The sequence below is a fragment of the Benincasa hispida genome, chromosome 10 (genome assembly GCF_009727055.1).
Source record: "Benincasa hispida cultivar B227 chromosome 10, ASM972705v1, whole genome shotgun sequence".
NCBI lineage: Eukaryota > Viridiplantae > Streptophyta > Magnoliopsida > Cucurbitales > Cucurbitaceae > Benincasa > Benincasa hispida.
Genome location: NC_052358.1, coordinates 20606663 through 20627459, shown reverse-complemented (window position 1 = coordinate 20627459; position 20797 = coordinate 20606663). Strand labels below are relative to the sequence as shown.

Sequence of the window (20797 nt, the reverse complement as noted above, 5' to 3'; positions counted from 1 at the left end):
CTGCTCAGTCTTGTCCCCAAAGTAGTAGGCATATTGAGTTGATGAACTGACCACTCTCACCTATACAAATTAAAGGACAATCCCTCGTGAATAAGAATTCATAATAGACTTAGGATCAAGACTAAGTTGCCTCGGTCATCCCAATGGGATAGAAACATATTTAGTCAATGGTGTTACATCTAGTGGTTACTATTTCGCGATCCAGTCTTATGCAAACTCATTGTATAGGATACCCCCACTCACATATCGCCTACATGAATGCGTTGGATCATTGCATTTGTATCAAATACAAAGTGGACCATATGCATAGTGTCACCAGGATAAGGTACCCAACCTAATTCCTATACTCTAGACCCTTTAGACTGTATCTTGAACATTGATCCCTGTATGTCTCTATATACAGTTCAAGACTCATAAGACAACCTAAGACGTTAGTTTATCGAATTTAAGTTTATTAACACAAAACGAATTTAACACAATCAATAACACTTATTGAAATAACATTAATAACTTTTTATTGATGACAATCAATTATTACACTTTTTATTTACGAGTTTTAGGGCATAAAACCTAACATATGCATGTAATTGTGTTTGTTCAATGAATGTAGAACCGACCCTGTATCCATTCACATATGTGCTCCAACACTTTTGTGATGGGGAGTTCTCGAGCATTCATTAGTACTGCATCAAGGCATCATACTATGTTTGTGCATCTTGTCATACCTACAGTAGACTTGATAAACTCTTGCCCACTGTTGTACCCTAATTTCTTCAAGATATCTCGTCAAACTAGGATACCTTTGGAGCTTGCCCAATAAATTTCAAAATTAAACATCCTATATGCTTTGGCCGCAAGATAGAAATGTGGGATTATATCATTGTTTTTTAATTTGGTCATCAAGTTACTCCGGATGTGATATATGTATAGCGCATAAAATGACTCAGGAAATACAGATGCAACCACTTTTCTAATTGAGATATGACGGTAAGATATAATGACTAATTCTGGAATTTCTCCGATTGAAGCCTTTAAATTAGTCATGAACCAAGTCCAAGTTGCATCGTTCTCACTGTCCACAATACTAAATGCAAGTAGGTAGATGTTGTTACCATCAATGCATGTTGCTATTAACAACATACCTTTGTATTTCTCATGCATGGGTCCTATCGACCACAATGACGGGATGAATGCAGTTTAAGAATTCCCTAATGCACGGTCCTAATTCCATGAAGACATATTTAAAGCATTATTCATATTTTATTTCAATCTAAAAAGAAGTACCTGGATTTGCAAGTTTAAGTGTTTCACTGAATGCCTTAACAAAGGCATAATCCTTATAGCGACCCTCGTGCATATACCAATGCATACTCTCTTGCACGGTAAGCCCGTCCATAGTTTATATTCACTACATCATCTCTTAGACATCTTCAATTATATCCCTTGGGCAATATGATCGATTGACTTGATTATATTTGGACTTGATTAAGTATCCAATAACTCAACTCTTAGCCTGTCGATGATTATCACTCCTTATTTCAAGCGTGCATGTATGTATACTGGGATACTTTGTCACCTTACATGAATCACTTCCTACCAATTTTTTTGCACGGACCCGCCACTTATATTCCTCCACTAAACACCACACGGTTAACAAGCTCTTTATCGATTTCTTTACACATAAGTCAAAGTTCTTTCTTATAGCAAACTTTGACAATTTAACAGATAAATCATACTTAGAAAATAAAATTTGAGCAACCTTTATATCCTCTTCATTTAGACAGTCGTGAGGTACTGAGATGAGTTCATCATAAGATGAACCTGTTAGGATTGGTGTCCTAATTCTCCCAGAGTCTTGTAGTTTGTAAATTGTACACATTGTTATGAATAAAATAAGAGTTATTTTATTTTGCATTTACTCATATCCAATAAACAAAGCTCCATGGTTATTGTATGAAAACTAAGCATGTATATGAGATATACAAGTGGATCATGCCTTAAGTGATAACCTAAAAAGGTCTATAGTATAAAGATTAAGAAAGGATACCTGATCCTGGTGGCACTATGGATACGACCCACTTTGTAGAGGTTTACAAGTGTTGTGAACTACTACAGATGGTTGATCATAACCATTCATGTGGAGACATGAGAGTGGGGGTGTCATATACAAAGAGTTTGTATAAGACCGGACCAGGAGATGATTCGTCTCTTTATATAACCCTATCGATACTTGAGACTTACATCTCACCTAAACGACCATAGGTGACATGACCTTAATCTTGAGTGTTTTGGGAAATTCTGCCTTTGAGAGCGGTCCTTTGATTAGTATGGGTGAGAGTAGCTAGATTGTCAACTCAATAAGCCTATCTTTTTGGAGATTTGTCTGATTTGGGAGCTGGGAACTCAATTACACAAGATGGAATTCACTCCTTCCCCGAAGTAGGGGTGAGTAGATAGATTGCTCCCTTAAGGGCTGATTCCGGGTCTTGAACATAGTGACCACAATCTCTCTTTGGAAGAGAGAACTCAGCCATAGTAGGACTATGACTTATGTTCATTAGAGGGATCATGGTACTTAAGGAGTTAGATGTAACTATAGAGGCATAACGGTAAATTGGTCCAGCAGTACTTACGAGTGATCTGTGAAGGGTTATCGCACTGTTGATTGGTTGTTATGGACACGAAATATATTTGTAGTAAGGAGAGTGCAGCTGTCAATCTTTAGTGGAGTGCCCAACAGTTAACGGATGGTGGATCTTGTGACTAAAGAGTTTAGTCAATTATTCACGTATTGTTGGAGTTTCAAGGTATAGGTCCATAAGGTCCCCTTGGTAGCTCAATAGATTCAAGTTGAGAATCAGTTCTTAGGGTTGATTTGAATTGTTCAAATTGACATGGGGAAATTCGATTATATATGATATAATTGGTGTGATGTATGAGATACATCAAGTAGAGGATTAATGTAAATATGATTTACATTAAGTACCATTAAATAGAAAAAGAACTATGGTTTATATGTTTTATGAGATGAAATATTAAAACTATAGGTTATAAATATAATATGGTAAGTTGGTTATCATATATATTTATAAAATATTAATTATTGGATAATTATCTATTTTCTCTAATAACCAATTGAGTGGGAGGTTATTAGTGGTTTTATGGTAACTGTGAAATAAAAGGAATTTTTTTTCCCTAAATTTATAAGAGTTGCTTAATTCGAAAAGAAACTCACGGATTGCTATCAAGTGAAATCGTTTCACTAAACGATAGCTAGGGACTAAATGAACATGGAGTGTTACTATAAGATGGTTCACTCAATTGGTCATAGCTAAATGATCGCAGGGCATTGTCTATACGATAGGCTGCCTTCTTCTACATGATTGAGCATCGTCTATACGATAGACACTTCTCATCTTCCACTTGCTCAACCGTCTACATGTTTTTTGTTCCTCTGGTCTCTTCCTCTAACCAAGTCCATACAGAGCCCACACTTCTAGATTCTCACACTGAGAATACCAAGGTAACCATTGTGGTGGTGTGCTCACTCAACTCGACTGAGTTCGAGGTTTTGGAGGTCGTTCATTGTGTGTTCGTGTTGTTCATGTGGTGGTTGTTGTTGATCGTGCTGTGTTGCAGTCGTTGTGTTCGAGCGTTCATGTATTGCTGTCTTGGAGACTGAACGAGCATTCGTGATCGAGGGAGTTTAAAGAATGAGTCTTCAAAGGTATGTATACTTTATGCCTTGATCTCATCTTAAAGCATGCTGTAATTTCGTATTGTGTATGGCCTGTCAGTTTTCGTTTCTTGTATTGTAATTGTGTATGTTCAATATCGAATGGAATTTGGAACGATCATTTTGCTACTCATGAAAATCCTCATGTCTGATTTCCATCAAGGCCATTATAAGCTCTAGGTACATCTATGAATGACTGGGTATGAACACTTTGTTGTATTGGATCTAAGGGCATCACCATTGGTGGGATTGGAGCAGGTGGGGTTGGAACACGAATAAAAGGTGTTGTAACTGATTGTGGACCTGGAGGTTGTCCATATCCATATTCAGTATGAGTCTGTGAGGTGCATCTTGTTTGGATGTTGGTGGCGCATCCAAGTTTCATATCCATTGTCTCTCAAGTTACATGGTTCGATGTTCTCATCTAGTGAAGACATAGTGGGAATGTTGTGTCTTGATGTAGTTGGAACGGCAAAGTCCTGAGTAGTTGAAATGGTCGGATTGCCCTAATGGTACATGTTTTTAGTGTATGTTCCATGAATATCATGTGGTGTGACTGATACAAACAGGCATTTCGGGCAAGCATGCACTGCCTTCCAAAAAAAAAAAAAAAAAAAAAAAAGAAAAACTAAGGTCTTCACCATCAACTATATCGATCGGGGGAGCTTGGACCAATAGATTGTAACGAAATTTCATGTGTATGTTAAATCTATCCAGATCGATATTTAGTCGTTGGAGTAGAAGACTCACTAGTTCACTACATGATATATCGTGTCTAATCTTTAGATCGTACCTTTCATGTGACCGCGAACATAGTTACTTTCGGTCTGGTCCCACTTCCTACCATAGCGTACAAAGATGCAAAGTAACATCATTGATCTGCAATACGCTAATTGTAATAATCGATCAAACATTAAAATTATAGAAACAACAATATGTATGTTAAACAATCGCCTATAAAAGAGTATACGATCATATATACAATGGTATATGATCTAATATCTAACAATATGCAATCGTGTATGTTGTGGTATACGATTGTGTATGTTGTGGTAAATGATCATGTACCTCATGATATACAATCGCAAATACAATGGTACATGATTGCATATATAATGGTACACGATCAACAAAATAATAGTGAACAAACTTCTAAAACTTTTGATTAACACTTACTGCATTTGTTTCTGGATATGTAAAATGATCTTCTTCGAAGAATGCTTGCTCTAGACCCATAAAATGAATTGAATGAAGTTGAAAGCGATCTGTGTTCAACTGAAAGTGATAGAGTAATGGAGAAGATGATAGTGCTTGAGTGAAATTGAAGAGTTGAAAATGATATTCGTTTACTTGTCCCATGGTTAAGATCTAATAGCATCGAATTCTAATGGTATAATATTAGTTGAGAATAAATGGTTGCATTAAATTGTAAATAATAGGTGGTTGGAAGAGAAGATCAAAGGATGAAGAAGAGTAGGAGAGTAGCATTTAAAATCGGAGACAAAAATGGTATTTCATATGTGGAAAAAGTCAATGACAACAAAGTTTTTAGAAATGGGTCATTCATAGAAAAGTTTCTGGTTTTTGGGTTATTTTATGAAATTTTCGGTCTCTAAAACCAGAAACGTTCATAGGAAGCAAAAACTTATTTTTAATTTGGAAAAATAGCGAATATTTCAACGGTAATTTTTTGAAAAACCAATAGTTATTTTATTTATTTTACATATATAAAAGAGCATTAGTTTATCAAAAACAAATTAACCTACTACAGAACACAAACAAAACATAAATATCTGTTTTTGTGAACGAATTTCTAATTAAAGTTTGTTTTTTTAATGATTGTCATTTGTAATTCTTACCTTTAGAAAAATTATCTATTAAGTTCAGACATAAAATTCTTAAAACAACAGCAGCTTCAGGCTTTGACAGTAGGCATAACTTCACTTGTATAAATGCCCAATCTTGAACAATATTCGAGAAAATATGGACAAATTGGTGCAGAAATAGAAAAGGATATGAAAAATTGATTTAGGGTTTTTGGAATCTAAGATACATTTAGGTTCAACATTTTCCAAATTAAAAATGAGCTTTGCTTTTATATATTATATATATAAAGCTTTGCTTCTATGGAGGATTTTGTGAACAACATGCTTTAGAGAGATAAAGGGAGAGAAAAAGGAGGAGGGAGGAGAGAAATGGAAAGAAGGGAAGAGAAAAAATAGAAAATTCCACCTCATTAAAATAGCAATAAAAATATTAGTAAAAATATTACTTCATTTAAAATGTGTCAACTTAACATACTATATCATTTTTTCATTAGTTCAAGTTAACTGAATGACCATTTAGAAGCATATTTTGAAACTTCATAGATCAAATAGACACTAATATCAAGCCTCTGGGACCAACAAAGTGCATCTTTCCCTAAACTTAATAAAAAATTTTGATTAAATGATTACGTGGTAAGATGACTAAAAAATATATATATTTTTAACTTTTTTCCTATTCTCTCTTCTTCTCCCTCATCGTATTTTTACTTTGAATCCTTCTCCCATTTCCATTAGGGGTGTATATGGGTTGGGTTAGATTGAAGGTATTTTTTGGACAACCCGAAAATTCGGATTGGTTTGATTGGTAATCTAAATGACCAAAATAAAGTTTTCAACCTAACCCTTAAAATTTGGGTTGGGTTGTTGGGTTAGAACTTTTTTTAATGAAAAATATGTAGATATTTATTTTAAACTTTAAACAAAGACAAATATCATAACAATTTTAAAAGAAAAATATTAAAAATTAAAAAATTAATCCATACAAAGAAATTAAACTTTAAACCAAGAGAAATATATAAATATATATATCAAATTCGGGTTGGGTTGGATCATTCCCAAACTACAATCCAACCCAACCCAATAAAAATTCAACCCAACCCAACCCAACTCTTACATTTTGGGTTGGGTAGTCCAAATTGTTCAAATTATCGGGTTATTTGAACACCTAATTTCCATCTGTCTTTATTTTTTAATTTTTCATTCATATGCAACTTTTTCTTCCTACTACCCACTTAATGTGTCATTTAAAATTTTCAAACATCAACTTTCCTGGCATTTTTGCTTTAATTTTCTCTCTCTAAAATCTCAACCTTCTTTCTTCAGATTAACCTTGCTCCGGAGGCAAGGACGAAGCCACAGGGAAGTGGATTTCGAAATTTGATTGTGTAGTTAATTTTGAAGATGGGTGGAATGACACAAGATTTATATCAAAATTTGTACACATCTTCAAGTGATCTTTTAGAGTTTTAGTCATTGAGTTAGATATTAAACCAAATGAAAGGAATTATTACCTGGTATGTTAAGTTGTTATAAACGTTTAAAGGTTGAAATTTGGAAGGAATTAGTGCCAAAACCACCAGAATGCTCATAACTAAAGAGACTCATCAAGAAAATTAAGGAAGAAGTCTGAAAATGAGAGCATGGAGTTAATTGAGAAACGAGACATTGTTCCAAAGTTGTGGATTTTTCTGGCTGGCAGTTGTCAAAGATTTTTTTGCCCACAAACACAAAGAAGAAGAAAATAACTAAAGTCAGAGGGTGATTATGGTGTTGATTATCATTTATTTTTCTTAAATTTTTGCTTTTTTTTTCCTTCTCCTTTGAATGAAAAATGAAAAAGAAAATTGCATTTGAATGGAAAATTACACAGAAGGAGAGAGAGGATGGAAAGGGATGAGTGATTTAGAGTGAAGATGAGAGGAGAGAGAAGGGAGAGAGAGGAGGGAAAGAAGAGAGGAGAAAGAGAGAAGAGGGAAAAAAATTAAAAATATAAATTTTTTTCTAGTCATCTTGCCACATCACCATGGTTTTATTAGTACGTCGGAACCATTTGAACCTATTATTGAAAATTCAGAAATTAAAATGATCGATTTAAAACATTAGAACTAAATGCACCTATTCTTGAAAACACATAGATCAAAAAGATATATTTTTTTTAAAGTCAAATTTTGAAAACTAAAAAAAGTAGCTTTCAAAAACTTGTTTTTAGTTTTTGAATTTGGTTAAGAATTCAATCATTCTACTCGAAAAGATGGAAATCATGGTAAGAATTGAGAAGAAAATAGATTTTATTTTGAAAAATAAGAAACTAAAAATGGAATGGTTAACAAACGAAACCTTATTTAATTAAGTTAGGATTCAATTTAATGAAATTAAAAGTTTAGGTTTCAAATTACATTACTAGACAACTTTAGGGTCAATGTTGATCTTTTTTTTTCCTATATTCATAATTTTTATAGAAGTTATGACCCTGTCCAACTTATTTTCAGTGCGTGATCAATTCAAACACATTAATTCAATTTATGATTATTATGAATTTTTTTAATGTGAAATTAACCATTTGAGAGATGATTCAAAAGCCTTTGAGGGGCATTTAGTAAAAGTAGAGGGTATATTTGCTTAAATTAAATACTTGATCTTAATCTACCATTACCATATTATCAATAAATAAAAATGCCTTAATCTTTCACGTAAAATTCCCCCTTCTAGTTTCTCTTCTCTCACTCATGGCTTCCAAATTCCGCATTAACCAGCTCCGAGCTCTAAGCTCCACCGTCTTCCATGGCATCGGAGATTCCCGTTACCAACATTCAATTCGAGCACCACGAAATCTGTATCATATCAGGCACTTCTCTGACGCCTCATCGCCGCAGCTCTCTCCCGCCGGTTCTTCTTTAGCACCGCCTCAAAATGCTGAGCTACAAACTGCATCTCGACCTGAGAAAATAGACAGAAACGCTTCTACTACCTCGTCTGTGAATCAGCTCGAGCTTTCCAAATTCGCCGCCATTGCTGACACCTGGTAATTCTCGAATTCTCTAAAAAGATGCATTGTTTAGACGATTTCTGTTCTTAGAATTCTTTTCTTTTTTCTATCGGGATAGTTTAGGAGAATTCGGGTTGGTGATTTGGAAATTTTAAAGTATTTGGTAGTGCACAGGGGTTCAACTCTTATTGCAAATGTACGGAATATCGCGTTTGGATGGTTGGAGATTTTTTAGGCTGCTCTCCTTTATTTTCCTGGAAATCAATCCTTTCTTACCTGGTTCAATTCTTTTACATATATGTGGGACGAAACTTTCATCACATTTTATCACTATATATCGAATCGCGATGCTTGAAGGTTCTACATAGATTGCATGTATAACCTTTATTAATGCTTATGCTACGCACGTATATCTGATGTTAATCTAAGCCGAGACTTCTTATGAATAAGAAAAAGAAATCAATTCACGTAAAAAGAGTTTTGTTCTGCAAATGTATTCATGTAAGTCACAATTTTGGTGGTTATCCAAGATCGTCGTTCACAATTTTGGTGGTTATCCAAGATCGTCGTTTAAGTTGATATCGATATTTGTTAATAGCGAATTTTGGTACCTACTGTGAATTTATAATGCTCGAGAAGAAATTGAAGGAACACCCTGTACAATAGAGAACCTCACACCGATGTGGTATTTGGCCACCAATATTCTGACGATGAAGTTAGTAATTGTTTAGAGAGAGCTAGAGAATAGAGAATTTGGGATGTATTTCAGCATACCTCAAATGTCTCTAGCCCTTTTGATTATATAGAAATTTGATTTCGTAATAGTCACTTGGTTAATTAATCTTTCGAGCAACTAATTTGGTCGTTATTATCTTAATTTAGCTGTTAGGAATAATTTCATTTTTCTTAAAATGACCTTTTGGGTCATCTTTGTAAGGCAAAACACTTAGCCATATATTACCCACAATAGTTGCCCCCAACTCCTAATCGAAGTCTTGTTAGTATACCTTCAACTTACTCTTGGATTAGGAGTTCTGGTCTATTTTAACCCTTTTTTTCCTTTTTTTAAAAAATCTCTTTCTTATGGTCGATCCTAGGGAGTGGCCTTCATGGCCTTTTTGTACTGGCATGGTCGACCCATAGTCGTTTAAATATGGTCAACCCTATGGGTTGGTCTTCGTACTTATCTAAATAAATATGGCCAATCCTATGGGTCGGTCTCCATATTTAGCTATATTAGCTTGTGGTCGACCTTATGGGTTGGTCTTCATATTTAGTTATATTAGCATGACCGACTCTATGAGTCCGTCTTTATCCTTAGCCAAATAAACTTATGGCTTCATGGTCGACCCTATGGATTGGTTTTCATTAGTAGCAAAATAAACTTATATAGGGTGGCCTCCATACTTAGCCAAATTAACTTAATAGCTTCATGGCCGACCCTGTGGGTCGGTCTTCATACTTAGCCAAATAAACTTATGACTTCATGATCGACCCTATGGGTTGGTTATCATACTTAGCCGAATTGGCTTGTGGATTCATTACTGACTCTATCGGTCAATCCCCATAGTTAACCAAATAAACTTATGGCTTCATGACCAATGCTATGAGTTAGTCTCCATACTTTGCCAAATTAACTCATGGCTTCATGGTTGACCCCATACTTAGCCAAATTAACTAATGGCTTCATGGTCGACCCTATAGGTTGGTCTCCATATTCAGTTCAATAAGTTTATGGTTTTATGGCCGACTCTATGGGTTGATCTTTGTACTTAGCCAAAAAGACTATGGCTTCATGGCCGATTCTATGGGTCAATCTCCATATTTAGCCAAATAAACTTATGGCTTCATGGCCAACCCTATAGGTCAGTCTCCATACTTAGCTAAATTAAGATTTACTTTTTCTCCCATAATAATTACCCCCAACTCTCTTGATCAAAGCCTTGTAAGTTGTAAGTACATTTCTAACTTATGCTTGGATTAAGAGTTTTTGGTTACTATTTGGTCATGGGTCTTCACTTGGCTTTCTCCTTGGTGTCAGCCTCTTGTCTTCCATCTTAGTATTCAACCTATGGGTTGGTCTTCATACTTAGCCAAATTAACTATTAGCTTTATGGCCAACCTTATGGTTTAGTCTCCATACGTCTCATAAAGGATTGACACAGTTTGTGACAATACAAAGGATATGTATAACAAAATTAGAAAATGCAGAGGTTTAGAGTTTAACCACAAGCAATTCCTCTCGTTCCCTAACTTTTTCTTTCTACGCACTTTCATGGCTACTTCTTCCCTTGCTTCCCTTTCCCTTGCTTCTTCTGCTGATTCCATTCCCATAAAGCGAGTCGGGACACACCATGGGAGCTTCCATTGCAATGAAGCACTTGGTTGCTTCATGATTCGCTTGATGGATAAGTTCTCTAATGCTCAAATTGTTTGAACCTGTGATCCCCAGGTATTACAAGGTCTTGATGCAGTCCTTGATGTTAGGGGCGTATATGATCCAAGTCATGATCGATATGATCATCATCAAAAGGGGTTTGAAGAGGTTTTTGGCCATGGTTTCACCACTAAGCTTAGCAGCGCCTGGTCTTGTTTATAAGCATTTTGGGAAGGAGATTATTGCAAAGGAACTTCGAGTTGATGAAGGGCACAGGCTGTTTTTGGCTGTTTACAAAAGTTTCATGGAGGCAATTGATGCAGCATTAATCAATATGATACAGATCAGCCACTGCAATATGTGAATAACACACACCTATCTTCAAGGTTGGGGAGATTGGATCAATCACCCGAGTATGAGAATAAGGCCTTCGAGAAAGCAATGGCCCTGGCCGGTTGTGAGTTCTTAGATAGTGTTAGATTTCATGCAAAGTCATGGCTACCAGCTAGATCAATTGTAATAGGATGTCTTGCAACAAGACATGATATTGACCCTAGTGGAGAAATAATGGTTTTGACAACATTTTTGCCCTTGGAATCTTCATCTATTTGAGCTCGAACAGGAGTTGAAGATTGAAAATTCAATCAAATATGTGCTCGATCAAAACGATGGAAGCAAACACTGGCGAGTGCAAGCAGTGGCAGTATCTCCCAACAGATTTGAGAGTTGTAGGACGTTGCCTGCCCAATGGCAAGATTTAAGGGATGAGGAACTCTCAAAGGGGTCTGGGATACCTGGTTGTGTGTTTGTTCATATGAGTGGCTTTATTGGTGGAAATCAAACTTATGAAGAGGCTCTTACTATGATGAAACATGCATTGAAGCTGTAGAAATCAAGTTTATATATTTATGGAGCTCATAACATCCGTTGAGGGAACAAGATCAGAAAATTGCACCAGCTGCCAACTATTGATAGAACCCATAAGCCAATAAAAGCACTGAGAAATTTCTTCAAATGTCTCCTAGAAGCAAGTATCACATAAATGGAGATTACATGGTTGATTTCGGTTCTTAGTGACGAGGCAGCCTCAAACAGGCAATCTTTAGGAAGTCTAACATCTGGAATTTGAGGTGGGCTCTTGTTGATAAATGTATTGACATAAGATCACATGAAAACTATAAGCAGTAAAAGAATTGATATATAGCACATGAAAGTGATTAATTGGTACTCAAGCAGCTCAAAAAGATTCCATAATGCAGTGGGACCCCAAGGACGCCTGCAGAGTTCTTGTTCCTCCAAAGAAAAACATCAGCAGTGAATTGTCTCCATCAATAGCTCGGTTCGTGATGTAGGGGTATTTTAGTAAAATTATGTAGTTTCTTTATTAAATTCTTATTTATTTTTATGTTTAGTTTAGGTGTGAAAAAGCCCTTCCCCTTTGGGTCTATTTAAAGGGGCCTAGATTTAGTGTTAGTTAAGTTAGGTGTGTAACAACCCTTTTCCTTTGGGTCTATTTGAAGGGAACCTTACCTTCACTTGAAGATGAATAAAATTCTTTACATTCAAGAATTCTCCAAGATTTAGGGGTCTAGTTCAAGATTGGTATCAGAGCACCCTATTTGATAGGGCCTCGTGGTGAAGGGCATCAACCCTCCTTCCTCCTCAGATGCGGAAGCATCCACATCTCCTCGATCGATCAACAAAAGATTTGTTGTCATTGAGTTAGTGATCAATCTGCTCAATGAGACGTGCATGGCAATGCAGACTTCCATGGCTGATATGCATCAAGTAATGGAGCAAATGACTAAAGCACTCAAGAAGATGTTGGGCAACAAGGGCAAGGAAGTTGAGACCCACGACAACCAACAAGAAAATCAAGAAAGTGGAGGACAACCGATTGCTGAAGCAAGAGAGAAAGGTAAGCAGGGACATTTGAGCATTAGAATTCAAGATCAGGTACGTTCCCCTCCAAGAAACCAGCCCCGAATGCCTTTTCAGCGAGCTCCAATGGCCAGACATGGTTTTGGTGGTGCAGCGGCTTGCCCAGGGGTCACGGCAAGATTCCATCAGCAGCAGACCAGATTTTTTCCTCCAAATCTGCTGGGTTATGACCTGAATCCTCGGACAAAGACAATCAAAGTTGGCTGCACACTCAACAATTTAACCAAGAAAATCAAGAACGGGTTCAAGAAGGTCCTTACATGGTATTATGGGCAGAACACCTATCAAGATTGGCAAGATTACCTTCATAACCAGCGTGGACCACCTTGGAGGGCAGATTCTGACTACAAAATGAAGGTAGATCTCCCTACTTACAATGGAAGAATGAACATCGAGATTTTCTTGGATTGAGTGAAGGGAGTCAAGAGTTTCTTCGAATATATGGGCACCCCCGAACATAAGAAGGTTAAGTTGGTGTCCTTCAAACTCAAAAGTGGGGCTTCCGCATGGTGGGATCAGCTCCAAACGAATAGAAAGATCTATGGAAAACAACCGATTACAAATTGGCCAAAGATGTTGCGGCTAATGAAGAAGAGATTTCTTCCTATCCACCATGAAAGACTCTTATATAACCAATTCCAACATTGCAAACAAGGGGCTCGAAGCGTTGAAGATTACACCGAGGAGTTTCAACGTTTAAGTGCAAGGAATAATCTAGCTGAAAGCGAAAATCAACAAATTGCCAGGCTCGTTGATGGATTACGGCCAGAAATCAGGGAGAAAGTACACCTCCATCCAATGAACTACCTTTCTGAAGCAGTATCCATAGCCACTACTATAGAAGATGATGAGATGCAAAAACAAAAGCACTGGAATTCTAGACGAACAGCATGAGACAAGACAACTCTTCGAACAAAAAAATCAATAGGGGAAACGTTCAGACCGCTACTCCATCAACTTCTTCAATCAATAAACCAAAAGAACCAACCAAGAATGATGCTATTAACAAGGGAAGTTCCACTACTTTACAAAATAAAGGTGCAAATCCTTATAATAGGCCTAATCTTGGTAAATGTTTCAGGTGTGGACAAGTTGGACATCTTTCTAATGACTGCCCTCAAAGAAGGAACCTTGCTGTCCAAGAAGTGGAAGAAGAAAGTGATAGCATTGAAGACACTGATGAATTCCAAGTTACTAACCCAGATGATGTGGAGGAATTATCGTGTGTGGTTCAAAATATTCTCCTTGCTCCCACCACGGAGATCAACTCTCAACTCCATTCTCTATTTTGAACCTGTTGCACTGTCAATGGCAAAGTATGCTCAGTGATTATTGATAGCAGCAGCTCTGAAAATATGGTGTCTAGGAAACTAGTGTGAACCCTCAAGCTTAAGGTTGAGCCTCATCCACATCCTTACCAGATAGGATAGATTGAGAAAGGGGGTGAAGCCATGGTTAGCGAAATTTGCACTCTGCCTCTGTCCATTGGAAGCCATTACAAGGACCAAATCATTTGTGATGTGATTGACATGGATGCTTTCCATGTTCTCCTTGGTCGACCATGGAAATTTGACAATCAAACTTTACACAGGGGTCATGACAATACATATCAGTTTGATTGGATGGGCAAGAAGGTGTTACTCATGCCACTGCCAACAAATTCATCACAGCTGTCTTCAGGCAGTCACAATAAACATAAGGGACAATTATTCTCCATTGTTCCAACCAAAGAAGCCATCAATCAAGCGGCTACTTTTTCCCTGGCCCTGTTCATTAAAGACAGCCAAGCAAATCCTAGCCAACAAAGCACTTTAGACCCTCGAGTGTTGGAACTACTTGACCAATTTCCCAACATCACAAAAATTCCAGATAGTCTTCAACCCTTGAGAGATATTCAGCACGCCATTGATTTCGGTCTACTTCAGTTCGTGTTCATGTCGGTACTCATTTTTGCCGGAACGTACGATTTTGAGTATAACACTAAGTCAAATCTCCCCAGAGATGACACCAATTGTTGATACCAAAATTTGGTATCCAAGGTGAATTTTATAATGCTCGGGAAGAAATCAAACGAACGCCTTGCACAATAGAGAACCTTGTACCGTGTGGTGCTTGGTCACCAACACTTTGACGATCAAGTTGTAATAGTTTAGAGAGAGAACTAGAGAATAGAAAATTTGGGATGTATTTCAGTGTACCTCAAATATTTCGAGCCTTTTGATTATCTAGAAAATTGATTTGTAATAGTCACTTGACTAATTAATCTCTCGAGTAATTAATTTGACCATTAGTAACTTAATTTTTCCATTACCAACATTCTCATTTTTCTTGGAATGACCTATTGGGTCATCCTTGTAAGGCAAAACGCTTTGCCATATTGGCCCACAACAAGATTGATTGCATATGCTTTTTGAATCTTGGCCATGCGTTCTTTTGATATTGAGCATGTCAGTCTCTAGTTTGGCAAAATAAGAAAAAATATATATTAGTTTTTCAGTCATTTGATTTGTATGGTGGTATGTGTGAAGTATCTCAATTGTTGCTTTATTAAAAAAGCGCTTTATTAAAAAAGCATGTCATTTGCTGGATTATATATCAAGTCTCGAAGTTTACAGCATATTTGTTTTGTGAATGTGTCTTTGATATCATCCATGTATTGCTATCATTTGTGTTCATGGACACTGCCCTTCTAATAAATTTCCTTCCAGAACATAGTTCATGCCATAGTAAGGATTAAAGCACCTGGTAAAATTTGTAAAAACTGGAGCTGTGGTTTTCAGGTGGGACTCCGAAGGGCCATTTAAGCCCCTACATGCGTTGAATCCTACAAGAGTCTCATTTATCAGATCCACTCTTTGCCGTCATTTTAGGTACTTCACCATCATTTCAGATCCACTTTTATGGCGGGTCTTCTAGGCACATTTAAACATTGGTTTGGTTCCAGTAACTACCATGATGGCCGACTTCTGACTCCAAATTGAACTCTTTCTTTTGGTTTTACCCAAGCCATGTTGTTATGCAATCTTCTTAGTTATTTTTAGGACGAACCACCGCCACCATTCTATTGCTGGATAGTTGATAGTTTTAATTAAGGGTAAGGAATGCAGGGATAGCATTGTATTCTTCAAGTCAACTGCATTTTGTTTAAGTGGATTCATTATCTGCTTGAAATTACTTCATTTGATGCATTAGTTACTAAATGAAAGATTCTCCTCAAAATGCTAAGAATTCCATGCATCATTCTATATCCATTTTATATAGGTTATTAGTATTCAAAATATCATTTCATATTGACAGTTCTGGTTCTTTTAGTTATGCAGAAAAAAACGAACTGGAGTTTCTCCCAAGAATTCTTAGAGTAAAATTACATGTATGGTATTGAGCTGTGATTCGAGATATTATATGACATTCAATCTAGATTAACATTTAGCATGTTTCTTTTTCCTGGAGTCTAAAGTTTATAATTCAGTGCAATACTAGTGAAATTAATTTTTTTTTTTTACCTCGCACTGTTCCAGGAATTCTGAATCTCTGATTGGTTAAATTCGTTGCAGGAGGGACCCTTGTTCAGTTAGGCCTTTTGAAGGACTGAAATTTGTTGATGTTGGTTGTGGTGGTGGAATTCTCTCTGAGGCATGCAGTTTTTCTCTTCTTTTTTTTTTTTTTTTTTGGGTCTGGCTGTAGTCTTATTATGAAGGAAAATTTAATTGCTTGGTGTAACTTGTATGCTTTCTTTTCTTCATATATACCATCTGGCATTAGTCTAGTTCCAAGAGAGTTTTTCCAAATTCTTCCCCCAATTCTTGTCTGTTAACTGAAGCAATAATTTTTAAATCTATCTTTTGAAATGAGCTGATAATTATTAATTATAGATTCATGACTTGTCAAGTTATTAGCACAAAAGCAAACAATTTCTAAGTGTATTGAACTCATAGCATGGAACAATTTGTAAAACACTTGTAGATCATCTGTTGGTTTGGTCATTGTCTCATGGGTGTAACACATTTTTAAGCTATTCCATTCCATATCTCTCCTTTCCAGTTTAAGAATGAGACCGGACAAAGAGAACAACGCTATTTGGAATGAGTCTTTTCTTTTCTCTTCTTTTGATGAGAAACTGAGGGAGCTTATATTGACACAAAAACAGAAGAACAACCTTAGGGCAAGGGGTAGTGATAAGTCCTCTTGTCTTAGAGTCAAAAGCTGTTAAAACGGTAGCAGAAAAGCTTTTCTAATTAGTAATGTCATAAAGTAAGTCATTCCTGTCAGCAAATACTATGAAGCCCTTCCCCCCTTTTCCTTTGGCCGAATATAGAGACAAAATTGAAGGTCTACATTCAATTTACGTTAGAGGAGAGCAAATACTATCGCTTGTGCTGTAAAATGATATTCTCCCTCATGCTAACTTCTAAGAAGCTCCAGTCACGTAGAAGGCTGATACATGAGCTGTACCATATTTTCAAGAGAAATAAGTTCAGTCCAAAGCACAGGTCAAGAACTGAGCCATGCGCTAATTTCTAGGCTTGAAACCATAATCTTTAATGCCATTCTGCTCTCTTGGTTTAATAACTTTTTCTTGGTTCATGTAAACTTCTGGAAGACGTTCTTGATCCCATGTTCATTAACTTTCTTTTTCTGTTCTTTTAGCCTTTAGCTCGAATGGGAGCAACTGTGACAGGAATTGATATTGTGGACAAAAACATCAAGATTGCCCGTGTGCATGCTGTATGGTTATTATTCTTGAAGTCAAACAAATCGTTTATTTGGAAAGATCTATGTAGAATTTAACTTGGTGGTCTCTGGACGTACTTGTATATGCAGGACCTGGATCCTGTGACATCAACAATTGAATATTGTTGTACCACAGCTGGTACGTGCAAAAACTTGATTTCCCTTATAAATTATCTTCCTGAACTATCAAACCTCTGTTATTTTACACCTATTATGTGCTTGAACTTGAATGAGTTCACCATGTTGTATATTTGAATGAGTTCAAGTATGCTAGCTGCCTATCCTTTGGTTGACTACCTCCAACCTACTTGTTCTGTACCGAATTTGCATCACACTTTTTTTCCAAGAAAGAGAGGGAGAATTGGGTTACATACTTCTTATGAGGGAATAAACAGTGCACGATGCTCTTTTCTGAATCCACTTATCCACCTCGCTTGTTGATCCTTAGATGCTTAAATTCTTTGTTTCACCAAAATCACTTTATCTTTGCCATGAGAAATCCTTTGTTTATCCTTGAATATTGAATCATATGATACTACCTTATCACAGAAAATCTGGTAGAGCAGCGAAAGGAGTTTGATGCTGTCATCGCTTCAGAGGTTTGCTCTCACTCTCATTCTACATGCAGAAATTAACTAGACATTATCTATCAAAATTTCTTCATAAATATGGTTTCAAAGTGCAATTATAACGCGAGCTGTATCCCTTGAGGCATCAACTTCTCTTACTTGTTACCCTGATCATGACTGAGACTGAACTGTTGCTGTTAGATTTATATCCAAGCTCTTCTAAGCAAACCCTTTCGATAGGTAATCGAGCATGTGGCAGATCCTGCTGGATTTTGTCAGTCCTTGGCAGCATTGACAGTGCCTAAAGGAGCTACAGTTATTTCTACCATTAACCGTTCTATGAGGGCATTTGCAACCGCCATTGTTGCAGCAGAATACATTCTTCGTTGGGTATACTATCATCAACATTCTTTTTCCTAATCTAATTTCTCTCGAGGCCATACTACTACTCTTATTCGATTGGATTCTCCGAAAAGTGAATTCAGTAGTAATATTTTCTTACGCTAGCAGCTTCCTAAAGGTACGCATCAGTGGTCGAGCTTACTTACCCCTGAAGAATTGGTTCTGATATTACAACGCGCCTCTATTTCAGTAAGATTAATGCATAAAACATCCATATGACCATATCTTTATGTTTTCTCTGGTTGTTATAACCATTTTCATGTATGGTTGGTTGTTTCAGGTGGAAGAGATGGCCGGATTTGTGTACAATCCCTTAACTGGCCAATGGTCCCTTTCAGATGATATCAGTGTAAATTACATCGCGTATGGTACAAAAAATAGCCGGCAAACTGACTAACAAAGGTGTGTAATCTCAATTCTCAGTTAGCTTCCCTCTAGGCATTCCCTCAAACACTTATGTTTTTCTTTGTGGCATATGAAACTTATCAATCTCATATTTAAGCAATTTGCTTGAGCTTTGTGATCTTGGCAGGCTCCACTTTTATCTTACTTTCTTCAATAAATCTCCATTTTGAGCAGAAGGGAAGAAAAATATGTTGTGAATTGCACATTATTATTGATTATTACTCTTGAGTGTTTGCTTCACTAAAAAGATCTTATATTTGCTTTGGCATGGATATGAAGTATTAGGTTGGGAGATGGAAGGGAAGTCTTGTCTGTGTGGAATGACTTTTTATGTATTTAAAAGGTCGAGCATCATTTAAGAACAGCATTTAAGGGTGAGGGTTTTTTTTTTTTTTTTTTTTTTTTTTTTTTTTTAAAAAGAAAAAAAGAAAAAAAGAAGAAGGGAATTTTAGCTTTTCAGTAGGTTCTTGTAGCGAAGGGGTTTTAAAAAAAAAAAAAAAAAAAAAGAAGAAGGGAATTTTAGCTTTTCAGTAGGTTCTTGTAGCGAAGGGGAGGAACTAGCGAGATTTGTTTTCACGCGGGACCCACTAACTAGGGGTGTTCATGGAAAATTGCTCAAAATAACCTAAGGGCTTCTATGCAAATGACCTCTTTTTCTAAAAACATGTTTTTTTATTACCTTTTTTAGGAGTAAAATTTTTACCCTTAAATATCAAAATACCATAAATTTGAACCTAGCTCTTTCACTACAACTTTGTTTTTGCTAAATGATCATGTGCTTTCATACATTTTTTTCATGTTTTTTCCAACCATGCTTACAGACAATGCAAAATGTTCATGAATCTTGAATTTAAACGACCCTACAAAGTATAAACTTAAACTGATTTTTCATTTGAGGTATTAATGTCCAAGATTTTGTGAGTTTTTGTTCATTTTAAAAGCATGGTTGGAAAGAGCACGAAAAAAATATATGATAAGGAAGGATTGTAACTAAAATGAAGTTGTATTGACAGAGAAATGAACAAAACAAGATCGCACAAGAGCTATGCCATTGTACATTGAGAGGCTTCGCATAATTTTTGTTGTGCAATTTTATTTTAGTCATATTTTCGCCAATACAACTCTATTTTAGCTAAATGATCACTTGTTTTATTATTATTATTTTTTTTTTTGTATTTTTTCAATCATGCTTATAAATTACATTTTTTTTTTTTACTTTAATACTTCGAAAGTCAAATTGATCTAAGTTTTAACTTTATAAGGCTAGTTAAATTTAAAATTCTTGACATTTTTTTCTATCTATAAGCTAGTTGGAAAAAACATGAAAAAAACGTAAGAAAACGAGTGCTTATTTAGCTAAAATGGAGTTTCATCAATGAATATATGACTAAAATAAAATTGCAAAGTGAGAATTATGCAATCACAAACCAAGAGGTACATGATCGCATATTCAAACTTAGTGATCGTACACTTAGGCTTAGTGTGTCTTTTGCTGTGCAATTTTGTTTTGGTCATATCTTCGTTGATGCAACTCTATTTTAGCTATATGACTTTGTTTTCATTGTTGTGAATTTGAGGAGCATAATAAGAACACGGATACTGATAAAATATAATATTAAAATAAATATAATTAATATAATAATAAAATAAATAAATATTAAAATAAATTGAACATAATTTATAAATAAACAAAGTAAAATAAATTAGCAAAATATAAAATAAGAAATTTCTCTAAATTCTCCACTTTCCCTAATTTTCATGGAATTTGTCCAATTTGTGTGTCTTTCTAAGACCTACCATGACAATAATAATTATTTCTTCCTT

The 20797-nt window shown here is 35.9% G+C and overlaps 1 protein-coding gene and 1 pseudogene across 1 annotated transcript; both read left to right on the top strand.

The window, feature by feature from the left end:
- Nucleotides 1-8223: 8223 nt before the first annotated feature.
- On the top strand, nucleotides 8224-19237 carry LOC120088766 (ubiquinone biosynthesis O-methyltransferase, mitochondrial). Its single transcript, XM_039046202.1, has 9 exons — nucleotides 8224-8584; nucleotides 15647-15736; nucleotides 16421-16499; nucleotides 17514-17591; nucleotides 17688-17736; nucleotides 18147-18196; nucleotides 18407-18556; nucleotides 18677-18757; nucleotides 18849-19237. The coding sequence occupies exons 1-9, from the start codon at nucleotides 8289-8291 to the stop codon at nucleotides 18963-18965; spliced, it is 990 nt and encodes a 329-aa protein (XP_038902130.1). The 5' UTR covers nucleotides 8224-8288; the 3' UTR covers nucleotides 18966-19237.
- On the top strand, nucleotides 10824-12185 carry LOC120087690 (annotated as a pseudogene).
- Nucleotides 19238-20797: the final 1560 nt, after the last annotated feature.